The 19,615-nt window shown below is 40.5% G+C and overlaps 1 protein-coding gene across 3 annotated transcripts in view; it reads left to right on the forward strand.

Annotated features, from left to right (window-relative positions):
• Positions 1-19,615, forward strand: part of SHF (Src homology 2 domain containing F) — a 324,986-nt gene that overhangs the window by 163,907 nt on the left and 141,464 nt on the right. For all 3 annotated transcript variants that reach the window (XM_089652425.1, XM_089652423.1, XM_089652424.1), the window contains exon 3: positions 14,999-15,214. In XM_089652425.1, coding sequence (XP_089508551.1) covers positions 14,999-15,214 — 216 coding nt within the window. The remainder of the gene's footprint in view (positions 1-14,998; positions 15,215-19,615) is intronic.

Raw genomic sequence — 19,615 nt, forward strand, 5'->3', positions numbered from 1 at the left:
ATTTTCATTTTATACTATTTAGTATTCATTGCTCATATATTAAAGAAAGTTGTTTGTAATAGTGAGGCATTGTTTAATACTTTGTTCGTGTTTTTCCCACTGGGGACATGTGGTAATATACATGTCGCTTCTGGGAGATAATTTAATAGTGTCAGGAATAACATGTAAAAAGATTTCTAATTGTATAGGCATTTACCTCATCTGTAAGGGACTCTCACGTCACGTTACAGGAGGAGTGGTTTGTTTGATCATCCCGGGGAAGAGTTTTGACCAATTGAAACGGAGGGGTGGGTCTCTGCTGGGTATATAAGGGAGCTTCAGACAGGAAATGAACGTCTTGAGAACGCCCGATGGGAGGGGCGAAACGCGTTGACGCATTTCCGGTTTGTACTCCGTACGTCTGACGTCACTTCCGGTGAGTGGAGCGCACGCTGAGCGGTGCGTTCCAGCGGCCATCTTTTGGGATCTGTATATGCGGTGTCTCTGTAGAGCTTCTGCTGAAACCTGGAGCTGTGATGTGAGATTCCGTGGGAGGTTGCCTTGCATCTACTGTTTATCTGGAAGAAGCTGATCCTAATAAATATGCCTTTTTAAATTGAATTGAATGTGAGTGACCTAAATCCTTGATTTCACCTATGAATGGTGTCTTACAATATTACACTATCTGAGATTTTTTTCTCCCTGGTCGGATGGTGGAGCCTATGGTGGAGAGGAGGATTCCTATAGAGTGGATACGAAAGAGGGTGTAGGATCCCATAAAATTCCTAAGAGGCGTTTTTTTCACCTTTATCTGGTGAGTGCATTTGATATTGTTTTTCACGGGTGGAAGGTGGAAGTTCCTCTATATTAGAAGAAGAATTTGAAAATATTTTTTTCTTTTTTTCTTTTTCTTTTTTGCACTAATATTTTTTGAACTTTGGTTTATTTTGATGGACTTTACCACTGATCAATTTTTCACTTATGTTTGCACTTTGTAATATTGATTTCATGTAAAGGTCTATGTTTGCGCTGTTTTTTCCTTTTTTTCATTGTTTGTGTTGATCACAGTGCACAGCAGCAGGATAGAACCTGTATTAGAGTGTTTTACTAGGCGCAGGAAGAATTTTTAGTTTAAAATGGCTATAGGGCGGAGGGAAAGTGGTTAAGCTCACTCACCATATAGCAATGCCTCACATATAAAATGATCGGCATAATCAATGAATTTCCTCCATGACATTGGATGCTTTATTCTTACTCAAATCCACAAGATGGTTCCTCAGGTGTTAAACATAAAAGAACTCGAAAAGTGTGATACCGTAAAAACATCTCCAATTTATTCCGTTTTACAAAGTAAATGCTTACAAAAGTAAATGTAAACGTGTCCATTTAAATCATACATCCCATGTTTAACATCAAACAGTAATGAGCTCCATCACCTGTCAGTGTATCGGTTCCCTGGCATCTCACTTGGTCCTCCTGTGTGCCTCTGAGTCACTTCCAGGATGGCATATGATGTCACTTCTGTTCGCCTTGCAGTTGCGCTTTTACTCATTTTGTCGTACTGACTTAGTTTAAGGAACATCATGAATGCTTAAATGTTCATATAAAAATTTCATATGGACAAATTATTTACATTGTTGCTACAGTTGTGCTCAAAAGTTTGCATACCCTGACAGAAATCGTGAATTTTTGGCATTGATATTGAAAATATGACTGATTATGCCAAATAACCTTTTTAAATCCTAATGATGGCAAAAATCACCCAAATGACCTTGATCAAAAGTTTACATACCCTGGAATGTTTGGCCTTGGTACAGACACACAAGGTGACACAGGTTAAAATTGCAATTGAAGGCCGATTTCCCACATTTGTGGCTTTTTAAATTGCAACTGTGTATGAATAGTCACTGAGTTTGTTAGCTTTCACGTGGATGCACATTTTTTTATGTACATTTTTAAAGAAATTCTCCAAGGGTATACAAATGTTTAAGCACAACTGTATGGATTGTTTGCTTTTTCATATCTAGCTTTCACATCAATAAAGAGTGGCTGAAAATGTCATAGCCTGGACAATTCTGATCTTTTTTCTTATAGACACATCAGTACATTTGAAGATATATTTTTTTTTCTAGGTCTTTCATCCCTGATCTTCTAAGGGCCAATCTGTGTTTGTATTCCTCAAGTTCTTTGTTAATATTTCATGAAGGTTTGTGCTTTCACCATTGGCTTCAGAGTTAGTGGTTTTCCTTGTTACCTTAGTCTTTGTTTTCCTGATATGTAGCTAAAGTCCTGTCTTTTTTTTACTCTCCTTTTTAAAGTAACACTAAATGATATCCTTAGCTCCTAATATCCATCTCAAGAGTGAGAAAGAGAGGGTGGCTATGCTTTTACCATGGGACCATGGAGAACACCATAGTCGCCCTCTGCCAAGAGGTTGGATCATGGAGCAGAAATAGAGAATTTTGTAGATTTGGAGAATGCTTAGAGCAATAGAAGAAACTTTTGCACTAAGAATACATAATTGAAAAGAATATACTGTATACAGTCACCAGTCACTTTATTAGGTACACCTTGCTAGTACCAGGTTTGACCCCCTTATGACTTCAGAACTGCCTTAATTCCTCATGGCATAGTCAACAAGGTGTTGGAAATATTCTTCAGATTCTGGTCCATATTGACATTGATAACAACACACAGTTGCTGCAGATTTGTTGGCTGCACATCCATGATGCAAATCTCCTTTTCCACAACATCCCAAAGGTGCTCTATTGGATTGAGATCTGGTGACTGTGGAGGCCATTAGAGTACAGTGAACTCATTGTCAAGTTTGAGATGATTTGAGCTTTGTGACATGGCACATTATCCTGTTGGAAGTAGCCATCAGAAGATGGGTACACTCTAGTCATAAAGAGATGGACATGGTCAGAAACAATATTCAGGAAGGCCGTGGTGTTTAAACGATGCTCATTTGGTGCTAGGGATCCAAACTGTGCCAAGAAAATATGCCCCACACCATTACACCACCACCAACCTGAACCATTGATACAAGGCAGGATGGATTCATGCTTTCATGTTGTTTACGCCAAATTCTGACACAACTTAATGTTGCAGCTGAAATTGAGACTCATCAGTCCAGGCAAAGTTTTTCAAATCTTCTATTGTACAATTTTGGTGAGCCTGTGCAAATTGTAGCCTCCGTTTCCGGTTCTTAGCTGACAGGAGTGGCAACTGGTGTGGTCTTCTGCTGCTGTAGCCCATCTGCATCAAAGTTCGATGTGTTGTGCATTAAGAGATGGTATTCTTCATACCTTGATTGTAACAAGTGGTTATTTGAGTTACTGTTGCTTTTAAACCAGTCTGCCCGTTCTCCTCTGACATCAACAAGGCATTTTCATCCACACAACTGCCGCTCACTGGATATTTTCTGTTTTTCAGATCATTTTCTGTAAACCCTAGAGATAGTTGTGCATGAAAATACCAATAGATCATCAGTTTTTTTAAATACTCAGACCAGCCCATCTGGCACCAACACCCATGCCACGTTGAAAGTCACTTAAATCCCCTTTCTTCCTCATTCTGATGCTTGGTTTGAACTGCAGAAAGTCGTTTTCACGTCTAGATACTAAAATGCTTTGCGTTTTTGCCATGTGATTAGCTGATTAGCAATTTGTGTTACCGAGCCATTGAACGGGTGTACCTAATAAAGTGGCCAGTGAGTGTATATGCACGTGCACCGCACACACACGTCAGTTTGGACAGGAAAATTAACCTATCAGCATGTATTTGGAGCATGGGAAGAAACCCATATTAGCACAGGGAAAGCATGCAAACTCCATGCAGATAGTGTGATTAAAAAAAATGGGGACCCTGGTGCTGCAAATCACAAGTGCTGACCACTAAGCCACTGTGCTTTCTTTCTAAAGGTAAATTTATTACATGTAATATTGTGGCTTGGTTCCATAATCATTTAACCGGTTGCACCAGGCATTGACTCATCATTGCCATTATGTAAATGAAGACCTGCTTTTGTCTGTTTATAGGTGCTGCTATTTACTAGTATCAAATCCTAAACTGGTTATTATAAACTGAACCTAGCTATAGGTAAGCAGAAGCTAAACAGGAAAAAGACAAATCTCAGCGTTGAAATTATTATGTATATTTTATAATCTTTTATCAATTACCGTTCTGTCTCTGGCGTGTGATTTCTTGATATGTATTAAAATGCTCACAGCTTGACAACAGTCACATAGAATAATATATTCCATTACCTGAAAGCCCAATGCCACATTTTACTTCTGTAGCCTCACATTTTTCACTTACCATTGCACACTTTAATCTCTTCTCTGTCTCAGCGGAACAATAATGTTTGTCGCTTTCACAAGTTTCTCGCCGTCACCAGCCTAAGAGATTATGGCAGATGTTGTTTGAGCAATGGGCAGTACCGAGCGTTGCAGCTCATTGCAGCCAGCTACACAGGGATGGCATGCTTGACTGTGCTGCATTCCTGTTTTTATAAACTTCACTCCATTGCCTACAGCATAACTGGGATTGTGTGCACGCTGAAAAAACACGTTATTCCAGTCTCTGGAATGCCTGATGGATGTGACGCACATCCCAGAAATACCCCATATATTACAGCACTGTCAGGTGCAGGGTGTGTAAACGACTGGCAGAGCATACAAAGCACAGAGAGATGTCGGCATGACTCCGGATAACCTGGCAAAGAGAAAATGCAGACAGATGCTGATTTATATTGAGCTGTGCAGTGTCGCAATTTTGGAGGCAGGCAGAACATCAGGGGAAGTAAATTCCCAGAAAGAATCTACAGAATGGCATTTACCTGTCTTTATTATCGTCACTGTAAAATATTTATGCTGCTCATTATGCCTTTAGTTAATTCTTCTGTTCCAGATGGCATGAATCTGCAGATTTTACATGTTCATGGAAATGAAAATATATTTGGCACAAAGCATCTAAGAAATTGCTGCAACGTGAAGCCAGGACTTGCCAGTGCCCGGAGGTCAGATTTTGGGGACACAACTGATCTGTTAAATTAGAATATTTGACATTTACAAAAATGTCAAATGTCCTTGTTTACAGCAAATCGGCTACATGAAGGAGTTAAATACTCTATATACAGTATGTGCATTTTGAAGACCAAATCATGGATAAAACTCATGCCGGCAGTTTGTATTATATCATGATATGATAATATAATTAACTTTTTTTATATCAAAAGTATCCACCTTTTTCCTGGGCCACACTGGAAGAAGAGGAATTGTCTTGGGCCACACATAAAATACACTGACAATAAGGAGAACTTATGAGCACAAAAGTCAGGCAGATCACACGTTAATGATCACTGATATAGAAAATTTACCTATCTGAGTACTAAAACGTATTTATTATTTTTTTTGTAATGTTTTTTATATTCTAAACGTAAAGAAGTTCTCTAATCCATCCTTTCACTAAAACCCAGACTGGTAAGTCATGATACCCATTCTCATCCTTCCATCACACCTTTATATTAAGGGGACCCCCATTTGTTTTCCCTTTTCTGGGTTGCTGACACCAAAGAGTGCCCCTGGGCGAATGAGTTGTGGAGTCCCCATCTCATAATCCTCAAATGCTTCAGGGATGAGTATTTTTCATGAACCCAGTGATTGGAAGCCTGCTACTAACACCATCCTTTCATTGTACTTCTTTACTTTTGCAGTGCCGGCAACCTCTGAGAACCTTTCTTTCTTAGAGCAAGCTAGACGAGGCCTAATACTACACCTTGCCAATGTTACTCATTCAGACGCCAGAGCCTTAGTGGGGAAGTTTGAGTCCGGGGATAAAAATGGAAAGCTTCTTGCAAATTTGGTTGCAGAGCCATGCTACCAAACAGTGATCCCTGAGATATAGTCCTCCTCTGGAAGTCTACTTACCTCTCCCCCAGCTATTTTGAGGGAATCCTAACAGCCGATCTCCTCCACTCCTCCTACCACTCCATCCCCCACAGCCACTTCCTCCTGTACCACTATCCCCTCCCTCCTAGATTGTAAGCTCGAAAGAGCAGGGCCCTCGAACCCCTCGTGTATTGTTTTGTTACTGTATTGTCTCATGTACTGTCCCCCACTATAATGTAGAGCGCTGAGCAAACCTTTTGGTGCTATATAAATACTGTATAATAATAATTTGAAATGTATTATACCACTCTATGCACAATCAGGGTTGATTCCCTGCTCTGCAACGCCTACAGAATTGGTAGGATTTCATTGCCCACCCTCTCCCTTGAGGAAAGGGAGAGCCTAGAAGCTCCACTGGCACCCTTAGAATTGAAACAGCCATTCATACCTTTCTAAATAATAAGACCCTGAGACCTGATGGTCTCCCTGGAGAATTTTATAAAGAAAATGGCCCCATAATAGCTACTAAACTCCAGCTTTTTTTTTACCACATGTCTGGAACAGGGTGAACTACTGCCCTCTATGTATCAGGCTCATGTAGTTGTGCTCCCAAAACCGGGTAAGGACACCAGGCATTGTGCCTTTTTTTATAGGCTCATTTTACTCCTTCACTATGATCTTAAAATACTCACCAAGGTACCGGCGGCTAGAATAATGAAGGTCCTCCTGTCTCCAATTGACATAGACCAGATGGGCTTTATGCCCGGTAAATCAACGCTTACTTGCAACTTCCAAAAGAAGCCCCTGCCTCCAAAACATTGGTGGCGCTAGACATATTGAACCTTTGATTCAGTCCAATGGCAATTTCTTGATATGGTCCTGGAAGTGTTTAGGTTTGGCCGGACATTTTGGAAGTAGTTCCACCTATCGTATCAAATGCCTACGGCTCGCATTTTGTTGGGTGGAGCACACTCTACTCCTTTTCCTACCCCTTGTTTCCTGCCCTGTTAGCATTGGCTATGGAACCCCTGGCATTGGCCTTGAGACAAGCTGAGAATGTGGTTGGTATACAGGTTGTGTTGATTACTGAAAAGTTGGCACTCTATGCTGATGATTTGTTATTTCCTAATGATCCTGGCCCGTCCTCTCAGTTGCTCTGTACATTTTGTCTTAGTTTGCGGAGATCTCTGGCCTTCGCAGGAACTGGGATACATCCCAAATGCTCCCTATAGACCCTGGAGCACTGAGGGTAGTGGACCCGGCTCATCCATTGACTTGGGTATAACCATTTCAACACAGGTACGTGACTATTGTCAACTTAACTTGTACCTGATGATGATTCGGGGTCGTTAGGCAGAGGCTGAAAGCATGGAGCAATCTCCCTTTAACTGTTATTGGCAGAATCAATTTGAATAAAAAGAAGGTGCTGCCTGTACTTCTATATGTAGTCAGACACTCCCCAACGTGGATACCCAAAAGATTTTTTACTCGGCTTCATTCTCTTATTAGCTCCTTTCTCTGGTAGAATCACCTGCCTAGGTTTAACAAACCAATTCTCCATAATCCTTGGACTCTAGATGGCTTGGCGTGCCTGCATTTTCACACACATTTTTCAGCTGCTCTCCTCACACATGTGCATAATTGGCTGATCTTCATCTATGCTAATTCATTGGTTGTCTTAGAAGTGGCATATTTTGGCTCTTTTGAAACGCTTAGACATTTACTATATCAAGGAGTGCGGGCTGTGTTTCCACCTCTTACCTCATCCATGCGATCGGTTGTTAGGGCTTGGTCCATAGTCATGCCCAAATGTTCCTCGGCCTCTGCCTTTTGGTCTCCTCACACACCATTGTGGTATAATCCTAATTTCCCCGAATTTGAGACTCTCCTCAATCACTCAGTTTGGGCCTCTAGAGGTATTAAGTATTTAGATAATATCTCTGATAGGGGCCCATTACTCACTCACTTTTGACTGACTTAAAAACCAATATGACCTTCCTAATTTTCACTTTTTTTTTTTTTTTTTATTTCTCCATCCGCGTCATGCTTTTTGTTTTCAGTTCAGGGCAGATCTAGTCCATCTGTTGGCAGATGATATGGAGTCCCTTTTATGTGACCCATCCCTAAAGCAGCCATTGTCGGCTATTTACAAGGCATTGCTACCTGCAGTTCACATAGGTATACACCCCTTACAATTAAAATGGCAGGCAGAGATTGCTGAGCTTGATGGGAAGGATTGGGAAGTTGCTTGGGAAAACCCTTTTGCACACTTAGTGGCCACCAGAGACAAATTGATACAGTTTAAAATTTTGAATATGGCCTTTTTAACGCCAGCCAGGCTGCATAGAATTTTCGCTGAATTTGCATCCGATTTTTGGTGCTGTGGTACTGCCTCAGCATGCTTCTTCCATATATTTTGGTCCTGTTCCCACATCTCTGCTTTCTGGAAGGAGATCCTAGAGTCATCCACTTGCTGACCACCACAACCATTCCCTAGACCAGGGGTGGGCAAACTTTTGACTTGAGGGCCGCAATGGGTTCATATATTGGACCCGGGGGCCGGACCAAGAGTAGATGAATGATGTGTATGTGTCATCCATAGTAAGTATAGTAATATTCCCCCATAGTAAGCATAGTAATTAATCCCCCATATAGTAATTCATCCCCCATAGTAATTAATCCCCCATATAGTAAGTCATCCCCCATAGTAATTCATCCCCCATATAGTAATTCATCCCCCATATAGTAATTCATCCCCCCTATAGTAATTCATCCCCCCTATAGTAATTCATTCCTCATATTAATTCATCCCCCATATTAAGTCCCCAAGTCCCCCCTGTGTCAATTCACTTACCTTTGCTCCGCACGTTCCTCTCGCCGTGTTCCTGCGCCGTTCCGGTGTAGCATGAAAATCTGTCTCCTATGAGGATCTGTCCCCCTCGACGTATCTGCGCATGTGCCAGTTTCAGGCATTAGCAGCCGATCTCCGGCACATGCGCAGATACGTCGAGGGGGACAGATCCTCATAGGAGACAGATTTTCATGCTACACCGGTCTTCAGGGCGGACGGTGAGAGGAGCCTAGCTCCGCGGGCTGGATTAAAAGGTCCGCCGGGCCATAGTTTGCCCATTGCTGCCCTAGACAGTGGATGTGTGTCTCTTAGGTCTGGTCAAGTGTCTGGTGCTTACCAGAGCTGTTAAGATGCTCCTTGGTCTATTACTCTTCTATGCCAGAAGACCATTCTGAAGTGGAAACACCCACAGGGAGTAATGCCTGGACTTGAATACCCTCCCAATATATATCCTTTTTATCTTCTAGAACTGCCAAGACCCCTATTTATCCATATGTAATACCTAGCCAAGGTCGTTGGCTAAAAGAATAGAGTGAGCTATTGTTAAGTTCTGTTGTTTTGTTTTATTATTGTAGCAAGTGAACATGGAAATGCCCAGAGGCACTGTTTTGTACCACCTTTTATTAAAAACTCAAATAAAAAGAATTCACAAAAAAAAGTCACGCTAAAACAATTTATGGTTTGCCAAGTTGCTCGAAACGTCAAAAGGTGTCTCTCTGGAAGACTTGCTCATACAATGGATTGATACGCTACCAAACTTCTCAGTGTTGCACACATTTATAATTGAGCATGCCCACCACAACACTCCCAGACAAGCCGCCTCTGTGGGCCCTGCCTGGACCCCTATTGGCAAAAATTCCTGATTTCCAAGATAAAGTGACAATTCTTATGAGGTGACCATGGCCAGAAGCAGCTTACAGAGGAGGCTGCAACAGGCTGGTTGCATGGATTGAGGGAGTCTGCTGTAGTGGGGGATTAGAAAAGAAATAGAGCCTCTTTTCCAATCCTGTAGAATTAAAGAACATCTAACTCTTGCAATAAATTGATTGGATTTGAAGTTTAACTTAAAAAAAAATCTAGGGTTCTTAGAGCATCAGCCAGTGTAGGCACTGTTATAGGTAGTTATAAGTATTTTAGGTTTTTGAGATATCTCATTAGGAATGTGCCTGAGGATACTATGCAGTTCTCTCCATCATGGCTTCTTAATTGGAGTGACTGTTTTATATCTGTAGGTGATTAAAAGCTTTAGTTACAGACCACTGTCTGTCAACCTGCTGTTAAACATAATGATTTAATCCATAATGAGATGGGTCTGCAGACCTGGTCTAAGGTTGGGATGAATGTTGGTGCCTCGGGAACAAAATTTAAATTTTTTTTTTAAATGTATTTCAGTGCCAGTGTAAAGAATAAAGGGTCTGGTTGGAGTTCTGTCACCAGTTTTTTTTGTACATGTTATTTGTATGAAGACGATAGAAAGAAATGAACGTGACCTGTATAAATGACCTCTTTATATATTTGTATGAACCGAAAGAAATTCTGCAGGGAAAGCCACATATAAGAAAAACAAATTTCTTTAGCCCTATTGAAATGAGATGGAATAGAGAAGACTGTAGGTAGGTAGGATTCTTATAACATGTAAACTAGGTATGAATATACATTTTTACATTACTTTAACACAGATTAAAGAAGCACAAACCTTACGGGTTTTGTTCTTTGGACCAGGCATGTTGGAGTACATGTGCTGCACTTTAATTTTCTTTCCATCCAATTTGCAAGCTAATTCTGGATGTCGTTCCTTTTTTTTACCTGCACATTTTCATTAAGGATCCTAAATGATCCATACAAAATGCTAAGGATTCCAAGTAGATTCACACACTATCCTTTCGGCAGAATATGTCTGCAGGTTCCTGGGGGAATATAAATGTACAAAGACACTTTTGAAAATTACGTGCTTAAAAACTGTGGCCATACAGTCTTTCCATTTTAAGAATTATCATATTGATGTTCTATACTTGGAAGCAATACATAAATGGAAAGAATACAGAAAACTGTTGTAACAGTTCAACATTTAATTCTACATGGGCATGGACTGTGCAAAAAAGATTCTTTAGGCAGTAGGTAAGAATTTTATTTTATAAATATGATAATTTTATAAATATTATTTTGCATTCCTCATCATGAAAGCCAAGTATTGCTTCCATCTTTCTTTAGTAATTGTTTCTATAAGCAGTACACCTTGATTCAAGACACACCTTGGCCGGACAATGAAGGATCGGTAGTCATGCCTCGATTTATTCTATTCTCCTTCCTGTAAGCAAATAGGTACTGTGAAAGAGCTCATAATGCTGGATTTCCCTGTCCCAGAGTGGATTAACTGAGACTGATTTAAAAAATCAGATACTGGCACTAGTAAGCATAAATCTTATTTTATATAAAACCGCATTCATACTGTTTTTCCATGTCTGTTTGGTGTTGGGCCTCATGCAAATAGGGATATAAATCTGTTACTATAAAAGAAATCTACAGTTTGTAATTTTGTATGTACAGTACATTAGGGCATTTACCTTTTAGATTTGCACTCTCTAGTCCCTGTTTGGGATCTTCTGTCCCTTAGTTTAAATTGCTAACAAAATAATCGTAGACATTAATTTCAATTTTAAGCATGGTTGCAGTAATACAACAAGCACCCTTACTCCTAAATAATTATTAGGAGGTTCTACTTTGAGTAAAATTCCCATGTCCAACTGCTACACCTGTATAAATGTGCTATTTGTACCCCCCAGTGAAATGTACACGTGGACCAGAGACAGGTGGCTAGGGAAGGTGGGCGGAATCTGTGTATGACCGATTAATATCCAGTACTAGTCAGACCCAACCTTCATCATCATCTTCATCTTGAAAAATAAATTTCTCAGTACAAGTCCACATACTACAGGATGGCAACTCTACACCAACACTAATGGGTTATAAGTAATGGGATTTATGCTATGTGTATTAAATTGCTGCTTCATCCAGAATAGACAACCTAAGACAAGAACTGTTACTGGTCTGGATCACCAGGCTAAAATAAAGGAAAAAAGGCAGGAATAAAAAGAAAACTAATGCAACCACAACATGTAAGGATTAGTAAGCTTCAATAATGTAAATTTTTGTTTTGGGGTTTAATACCACTTTATTCACTTCTTCAATAGTTTATCAACTCTTATAACTTGTAGCAGAATGTTTCAAATGGAGCCTGGAAAAGTCATGCTCAGGTTCTGCACATCTCCCAGGCTCCTCTCGTACACTTTTTTTCTGATTCTATATCCAGTTTGGGTTTTGCACTCCTCCCTTTTGGCAATTTGGGTTCAGCTAGTGCTCTTGAGCCCTGGGGAACAGAGACGTCATGTCTGTGAGAGCTGCAAGGTTGGTGGAAGCTGTAAAATTGTATATAGAGACTGACAAGCATTCTTCTTGCTTACCCTGCTAGTCAGAACGTGGATTTTGTGTAGTTAGTACCAGGACATGGCTAGGATTTGTTTAGAAGTTTTTGCTTTGTTTAGTTTGTGGAATGTTGTAAATAGACTTGCACCTGTAAATAGACTTGTAAGTAGAACCAGTAAACCCTGCACTGTTTTATCACTACATCACTGGATTGGTTTCTATGCCTGAAGGTGTGCTCACCCCATGGAGCTTTATACCTTCTACCTATCCCCTGCTCACACCCTTTAATAATGGCAAATGATGTATATATTGGGGTTGGTTTACTAAAACTGGAGAGGGTATATCTTATAGTTCTGCTCCAAGCTGTGGATGGAAGGAAAAGGATACCCCCCACTGGCAAGTGAGAAGAGGGAAGCATGAGTCTGAGCGATTCCAGCATCAGCCAATACAAGTGAAGGGATGGATGCTGCTCAACCGACCCCAGGAGTCCAATGTTAAGAAATGGCCTCAGCCGTCTTATAGACTGTGACCAAGCCCTGGTGGGTGGGGTAACACACATCAGAGGGCGTGGCCAGTGCAGCAGTTGAGGCCATTCCTTAACATTGGACTCCTGGGGTTGGTTGAGCAGCACCCATCCCTTCCCTCAATCAGCTTCCAAAGCTTAATTGAACAAACTGAAGTTAAGTTGATTGGCTACCATGCAAAACTGCACCAGATTTTGCACGATCCAGTTGTAGTAAATCAGTGCCAGTGTATTTCTTTGTGACTCTATTTTTTTTTTGGGGGGGGAGGTAAGCCTAGTTTACTGTATATAAATATTACAGAGAAACTTTTCTTTTAATATTGTAGTGCAGAGTAGCTCATCATGTACTTTTGGGGTTTTATAGAAGAAATGGGGTATTTTCAAGATAGGTTAAAGAGTGCAGAATATGACAATCTGATAATCCCCGATACAATGTATGTACAGGAGTTTTCTCCTTGTCTATTTTGTCCTGTTCCTTAGCCCTGTTCTTTTTCTTTTTTTTTTTTTTTTTTAGTATAGACTGGAAATAGAGCTGTAATACAGCAGCTGAGGAAGATGGATCAACTCATAATAATATTGATCTGCCAGGCTCATAGCCAGTTAATACATCACTGGCATGGGAGAAAATCTAAGCAAACATTTGTGTTACAAGATGTGACTGATTGCCAGAGCAATGCTGTCATTATTGATGTTTGGGTTTTAAGCAGCATAGGACAATATCCAGCATTCGGTGATTAAAGTAGATTCGGAAAGGCTCACAGATCATCATTGGCTGTATTCCAGCACTGCTGTAAAGCGTGCTGCTAGGAATTAGTGTAGGTAAAAAATTAACTCCTGAATCAGAGTAGCATTCTTTAGGACACCGCTGTGTATATAGATTTGCACTGCAGGTCTCTCAGGTTCATTCCATTCTTAAGCTTTCTTCACAGCTGTAGGGTTTTACTATGAACAATTGCTTTAGCTTTTCATAAACAACCAATTTAACAGCGCTATTGACTTCTTTCAGCCATCAAAAAATAATTGTGTTTCTGTAACATAAAAAGATATATCACGAGCAGTAGTTATTCTTGTGTCTTTAAATATGCATAGTGTTTTTCCTTTTTATAATTTTGTGTGGGGGGTAAAAATAACAAAAAATGGGAAATGCGCGTTTAAAAAGATTTGGATAGTTCTGTTGCCTGGGGATTTTGAAAAAGCCACATGGACCATTGCCTAGGTTGGCAGAGGTTTAGTAGGCAGTACATTCCCCCTGTTTAACTTCATTTAAGAAAAAGGCAACTCTTTTGTATCAATTTATAATAAAACTCCATTATAATTTCAGAAAAACAATAACCGTTTCTGTGAAAATGGATTTACTCTTATAGGCATTGCCGTGGGTATGGTGCCCACTAATCCTGCATATGGGGGCCATGCCTCCTGTAGCTTGTCATGGCTGAGCATGTCTGAATCAGTAAAATTGACTTCCTTCCATAATAAATTATACCAGCAACAAGAATGCCACATACAAAGAAGTAAAATAATATTCTTCCTTTGTTAAAATAACCAGCAGGAAGAAATTCTATTGTTACATGTTTTGTGCTAGGTATAGGACTTTCACAAAGAATGACAAAGCCACCACCGATACACCATTGAACAGAAACATTAATCCCACATGATCATTAACCACTTCATTATTTCTTTTACAAAGGAGTTCATTAGCAGAACATTAACCCCTTCATTTTTGAGCTCATTAACCCTTTGCGTTCCAGGACATTAATAAACTGCCTTTGGACTGCAGGTGGTTAAACAAACCGATCGGGGATGTGTCATTTAGTGACTGTAGCACTATCGCTGCTAAATCACAGGTCTCTGGCTGGCTTCTGTTTATAAGTATGGATGGTGGCAAGCAACATCATTGGGTCATTGTGGCAGCAACTGTTTTACTTATCTTTTGGAAACACAATTATGTAGATACTCCACTTACAGAGCATATCATTATGCTTCCTCTGCAAGTGCACTCATCATATGCTCATTCCTTATTGTCCAAGATGTTGGGAAGCCCATATTTAATTTTAATATTTTTACTCCATATTTATATATAGTATAGCTCCAATCTGTAACATGCAAATGAACCAGTGTAGTCAGAAATTGGTTAAATTCCCAGAATGTTTTTAGTTTGTAGGAGAAATTCAGACCACCCACCACCCAGATGATTCCCATGAAAAAAGGGAAAATGCTCTATGCAAATACTGCTCTTGCCATTGTGGTTTCCAGGCTTTGTATTATGCTGAATTTTACTTTCAAAATTGAAATTTGCATAATTCAAAACTTTAATTTTTCTTTTGTTTGTAGAAATCCGCAGAAGGGGATCCAAAGAACTGCCTGGTAAGCCTTTACACTTATATGACACGCCGTATGAACCATCGGAAAATGGAATAGATTCAGATTGTGAAAAGTCAGATCAGCGACCCCGAGAATCCAGATTGCCACAAGATGATGAGCGGCCTCCAGAAGAATATGACCAGCCTTGGGAATGGAAGAAAGATCGAATTTCAAAAGCATTTGCAGGTCAGTTATATAGTATAGTCACCATTTACCTTCCATGAGCAAAACCCAAACACTAGAATAGAAGTTATGGACACTTAGGTAGGCACATTTTGTCAGATTTGGCTGTAAATGTTAATAGCCTGTTGTGCATTTGTCCACTGTTAAAATATTCTTCTAAAAAAAAATGAATAAATGTGGCCTGTGCAAAGAAGAAAATACACACCTTCCCTGCTGTCTATACCACTGAACGCCACTATATTAAAGAGAAATAATTGTCTGAGGACTCTTCAGAATTCTACACTTGTATAAGTGCTGGATTCCTGGTTACCCTGCTGTACTTAATAGTTTATTTCGCTGGCCTCAATGTCATTACTGTGTACTGTAGTGGTGTGCAAGCAGGCATGAGGAAACGCTTGTGTGCAGAAGGGAATCGGGTATTCAGCACGACCGAAAGTGTCGTTTTTTTAAAGCATCTACAGCAACCTTCAGTGGCACATGGCAAATGAGAAAAAAATGAGATAATCTAGAATCGACGTAGGATATATTTTTTATTCATTTGCTAAAACCTAGTTTTGAGTGAGGACAACAAGTAAAGAAATCATTCCTTTAATCATCTATGTCACAAACAGATGGAACCTAAAAGGTATGAAAAAATTTCAACAGAAGTACCAACACCCTGCATTAAAACTCTCTTCATAATTTAATAATATTTCCTATATATTCCGCGTGTGAGAATTCGTGTTCATAATCAATTCAACTATTTCAGATGTAAGATATATACACTGCTTACAAAATTAGGAGCACTTTGGAACACTTTGAAAACACACCAAATCTTAATGGGGAAAAATATCATGCTGGATATCTATACTGATATGGACTGGGGTAATGTGTTAGGAACGTAAGAATGACCATCGTTTTGATGGAAATGAAAATTATCAACCTACAGACAACTGAATTCAAAGACACCCCGAAAATCAAAGTGGAAAAAATTATGCAGCAGGCTGGTCCATTTTTCTGAAATTTCATTGCAGCAACTCAAAATGGTGCTCAGTGCTTGTATGCATGCCTGACCGCATTGGGGCATGGTCCCAATGAGACAATGGATGGTGTCCTGGGGTGTATCCTCCCATATCTGCACCATGGCATCACTTAGTTCCCGGACAGTCTGGGGTGCATCCTGGTGTCGTTGGATGGACCAAATCATGATATCCCAGAGGTGTTCTATTGGATTTAGGTCAGGCGAGCCTGGGGGCCATTCAATTCAATTCCTTCATCCTCCAGGAACTGCCCGCATACTCTCGCCACATTAGGCTGGGCATTGTTGTGCACCAGGAGAAACCCAGGACCCACTGCACCAGCGTAGGGTCTGACAATGAGTCCAAGAATTTCATCCCGATACCTAATGGCAGTCAGGGTGCCGTTGTCTAGCCTGTGGAGGTCTATGCATCCCTCCATCGATATGCCTCCCCAGACCATCACTGACCCACCACCAAAACGGTCATGTTGAACAATTTTGCAGGCAGCATAAAGTTCTCCAGACCCTTTCACATCTGTCACGTGCTCAGGGTGAACCTACTCTTGTGTAAAAAGCACAGGATGCCAGTGGCAGACCTGCCAATTCTGGTGTTCAACAGGAAATGCCAATCGAGCTCTATGGGGCGGGGCAGTGAGCACGGGGCCCACTAGAAGACATTGGGCCCTCCAGGCTTCCCTCATGAAGTCTGTTTCTGATTGTTTGGTCAGAGGCATTCACACCAGTGGCTTGCTGGAGGCCATTTTGTAGGGCTCTGGCAGTTCTCATCCTGTTCCTCCTTGCACAAAGGAGAAGATGCTGGTCCTGATGGGTTAAGGACCTTCTACGGCCCGGTCCAGCTCTCCTAGAGTAACTGCCTGTCTCCTGGAATCTCCTCCATGCTCTTGAGACTGTGGTGGGAGACACAGCAAACCTTCTGGCAGTGGCACATATTGCAATTTGAAGGTCGGCATATGAAACACTATCTTGAAGAGCAAAAAGAGTAGTTGGCTTATTCACCTTCTGCCAAAAGAAGGGGCATAAAAAAAGAAAGGCAGAAGGAAACCTAGGATCTCCTGAAATGGGAGACTTGGAGGAAACAGGCGATACTTATGTTTATAGAGGTTCTGGATTTGGTGTATTGCGCTACCAAGGCATTGATAGGCAAATATTGTATGAGAGAGACTGATAATGACCTGAGCAAGCCTAGAAGATAGTAAGGAAAAATGGAACAAAATACTTTTTTTGGGGGGGTGATGCTTAGGCACAATGTGTGTTGTTACTAGATGTTCCCTGTAACATAGCAAATTTTTACAGGTCAGGTCCAAAATATCCAATGACATTGGCAGGTTTTAAATATTTTCAGATTAAAAGTTCCCTGCAAGAGAAGATACAGTATATTCACCTTTCCGGTATCCCTTGTCTCCTTCCTGCCTTCTGTTTTAGTGCCACAACATTCAGTTCAGGGAGTGTTGGATGCCATAGTTCCATCCTGTGACCCCTGTGCCACCATAGGACCCGCAGTGACTTAGGGGTTGGATGATGGAAAACAGAATGAGGCAGATGAGGGAGGGAACCATCACCCTCCCTTTTTTTTTTTTTTTTTTTTTTTTTTTGATCCCCACCTTTATTGAATCACTGTTTGTAATGTTTCTCTTCCATTGACTTACTCTGTTTAAATCATAAATGATTTTCTAGTAGTATTTCTATTAAATGGGTCTATAGTTCAATGTAGTAAAATGATATTGTTTAATTTTATTGTTTCGTGACAATGACATAGAGAATGTAATTATAGTTTAAGATGCTGACATAATTTTCTCATTCAGAATACCCTTTTGTGTTTTATTTTAGATGCGTTTATGTTTATTTAGAAAGCCGTTTGCTTAATAATTAAAGCATATCATAAAAACGTGCATGTAAAATATGAGATGGCAGCTGTGCAAAGCATTGTACAGAATGTAAAGTGTTTGTGTGTGGGTGTGTGTTTTATTTCTGGTAATCTCTCATGATTGCTACATAGATTTCACTTTTAAGTCATATGTCATTTTCAATTCGTTTTAATACTCAAGGATAATTAAAAATAACTCAAGGTTAAAATGACCCTAGCAGTGGGGCTGCTTCCACACTTCTAGGATTAAGTGGCTTGTATTGTCTAGGTGGAACAGATTAAGCAGCTATATGTCCTTATTTATTGCCACATAGGCCGTGATATGCTCTGATGCTTCCAGAATGTGGGTGAACTCTTGCAGTCTTTGCGCACAGTGCAGTACTTCTGGTCCTGCATTATACAGGATAGAATCAGAGCTACCGCAGCTGGCAGAACAATGAAGTGTAGCAGTTTCTTGGCCCTCCTGTAGAGGGAATGTGTGAACATTGGGTGCTCTGTTATACTGATATTAAAGTAGAACGAAGGAGAAAACGTTTTGTTCATTTTGAATAAAGTAAAGGAGGATTATAGCCAGTCTTTTTTTTTTTTTGCCATCTGTTTCTAATTGGAGACATTTTCCTTCACTTCCAATCCCATCGCTAAAAAAAAAAAGGAAGTTGAAAGGAAATGCCTTCAAAGTGAAGCAGTACCTGGTTGTCTAAATTGCCTCACAAAAGCCTTCACTATAATGTATAGACTGTATATTTCTCCCTCTTATGTGGCAAATTCAAATATTACTCCATAACAGAGGTGCATCTACCCGCACACCATTGGCCATTAGGGTAAAATGTAACCTTTTATTAGGATTTTATTAAAAGTGCATATTAAAAAAAAAAAAAAAAAACTATATTTGTGTTTGTTATTTATAAAGAGGGGCATGCAGACTCCAGAGAGAAGGATCTATATTCTCTCTGTCTATTATTATTATTATTCAGTATTCATAGAGCGCCAACAGTTCGCTCAGCACTGTACATTACAATGGGGGACAATACATGAGACCGTACAATAACAATACAGTGCGAAACACGAGGGGTTCGAGGGCCCTACTCCTTGGAGCTTACAATCTAGGAGGGAGGGAATCGTGGTACGGGAGGAAAAGCTGTGGGGGATGGAGTGGTAGGAAGAGTGGAGGAGATCGGCAGTTAGCAGAGAGTGGGGTAGGTTTCCCTGAGGAGGTGCGTTTTTAGGGTGCGCCTAAAGGAGAGGAGAGTGGGTGATAGTCTGATGGATTGGGGTAGGGAGTTCCAGAGGATAGGTGATGTCCTGGAGGCGGGCATGGGAGGAGGAGATCAGGGAACTAGAGAGAAGGAAGTCTTGTGATGAGCGGAGAGTGCGTTTTGGGTGGTATTTGGATATTGGGTCGGTGATGTATTTTGGGGCAGAATTATGGACAGCTTTGTACAACAGTGTCTAGAATATCCTTCCCGTACTGATAGTGACCTGTTAATGCAACTGTCCAGAAAAATAGGCTGCCCAACTGCGG

This window comes from Staurois parvus, unplaced genomic scaffold, assembly GCF_062004578.1.
Source record: "Staurois parvus isolate SC_StPar_1 unplaced genomic scaffold, SC_StPar_1.0 ptg000682l, whole genome shotgun sequence".
In the NCBI taxonomy this organism is placed as follows: domain Eukaryota; kingdom Metazoa; phylum Chordata; class Amphibia; order Anura; family Ranidae; genus Staurois; species Staurois parvus.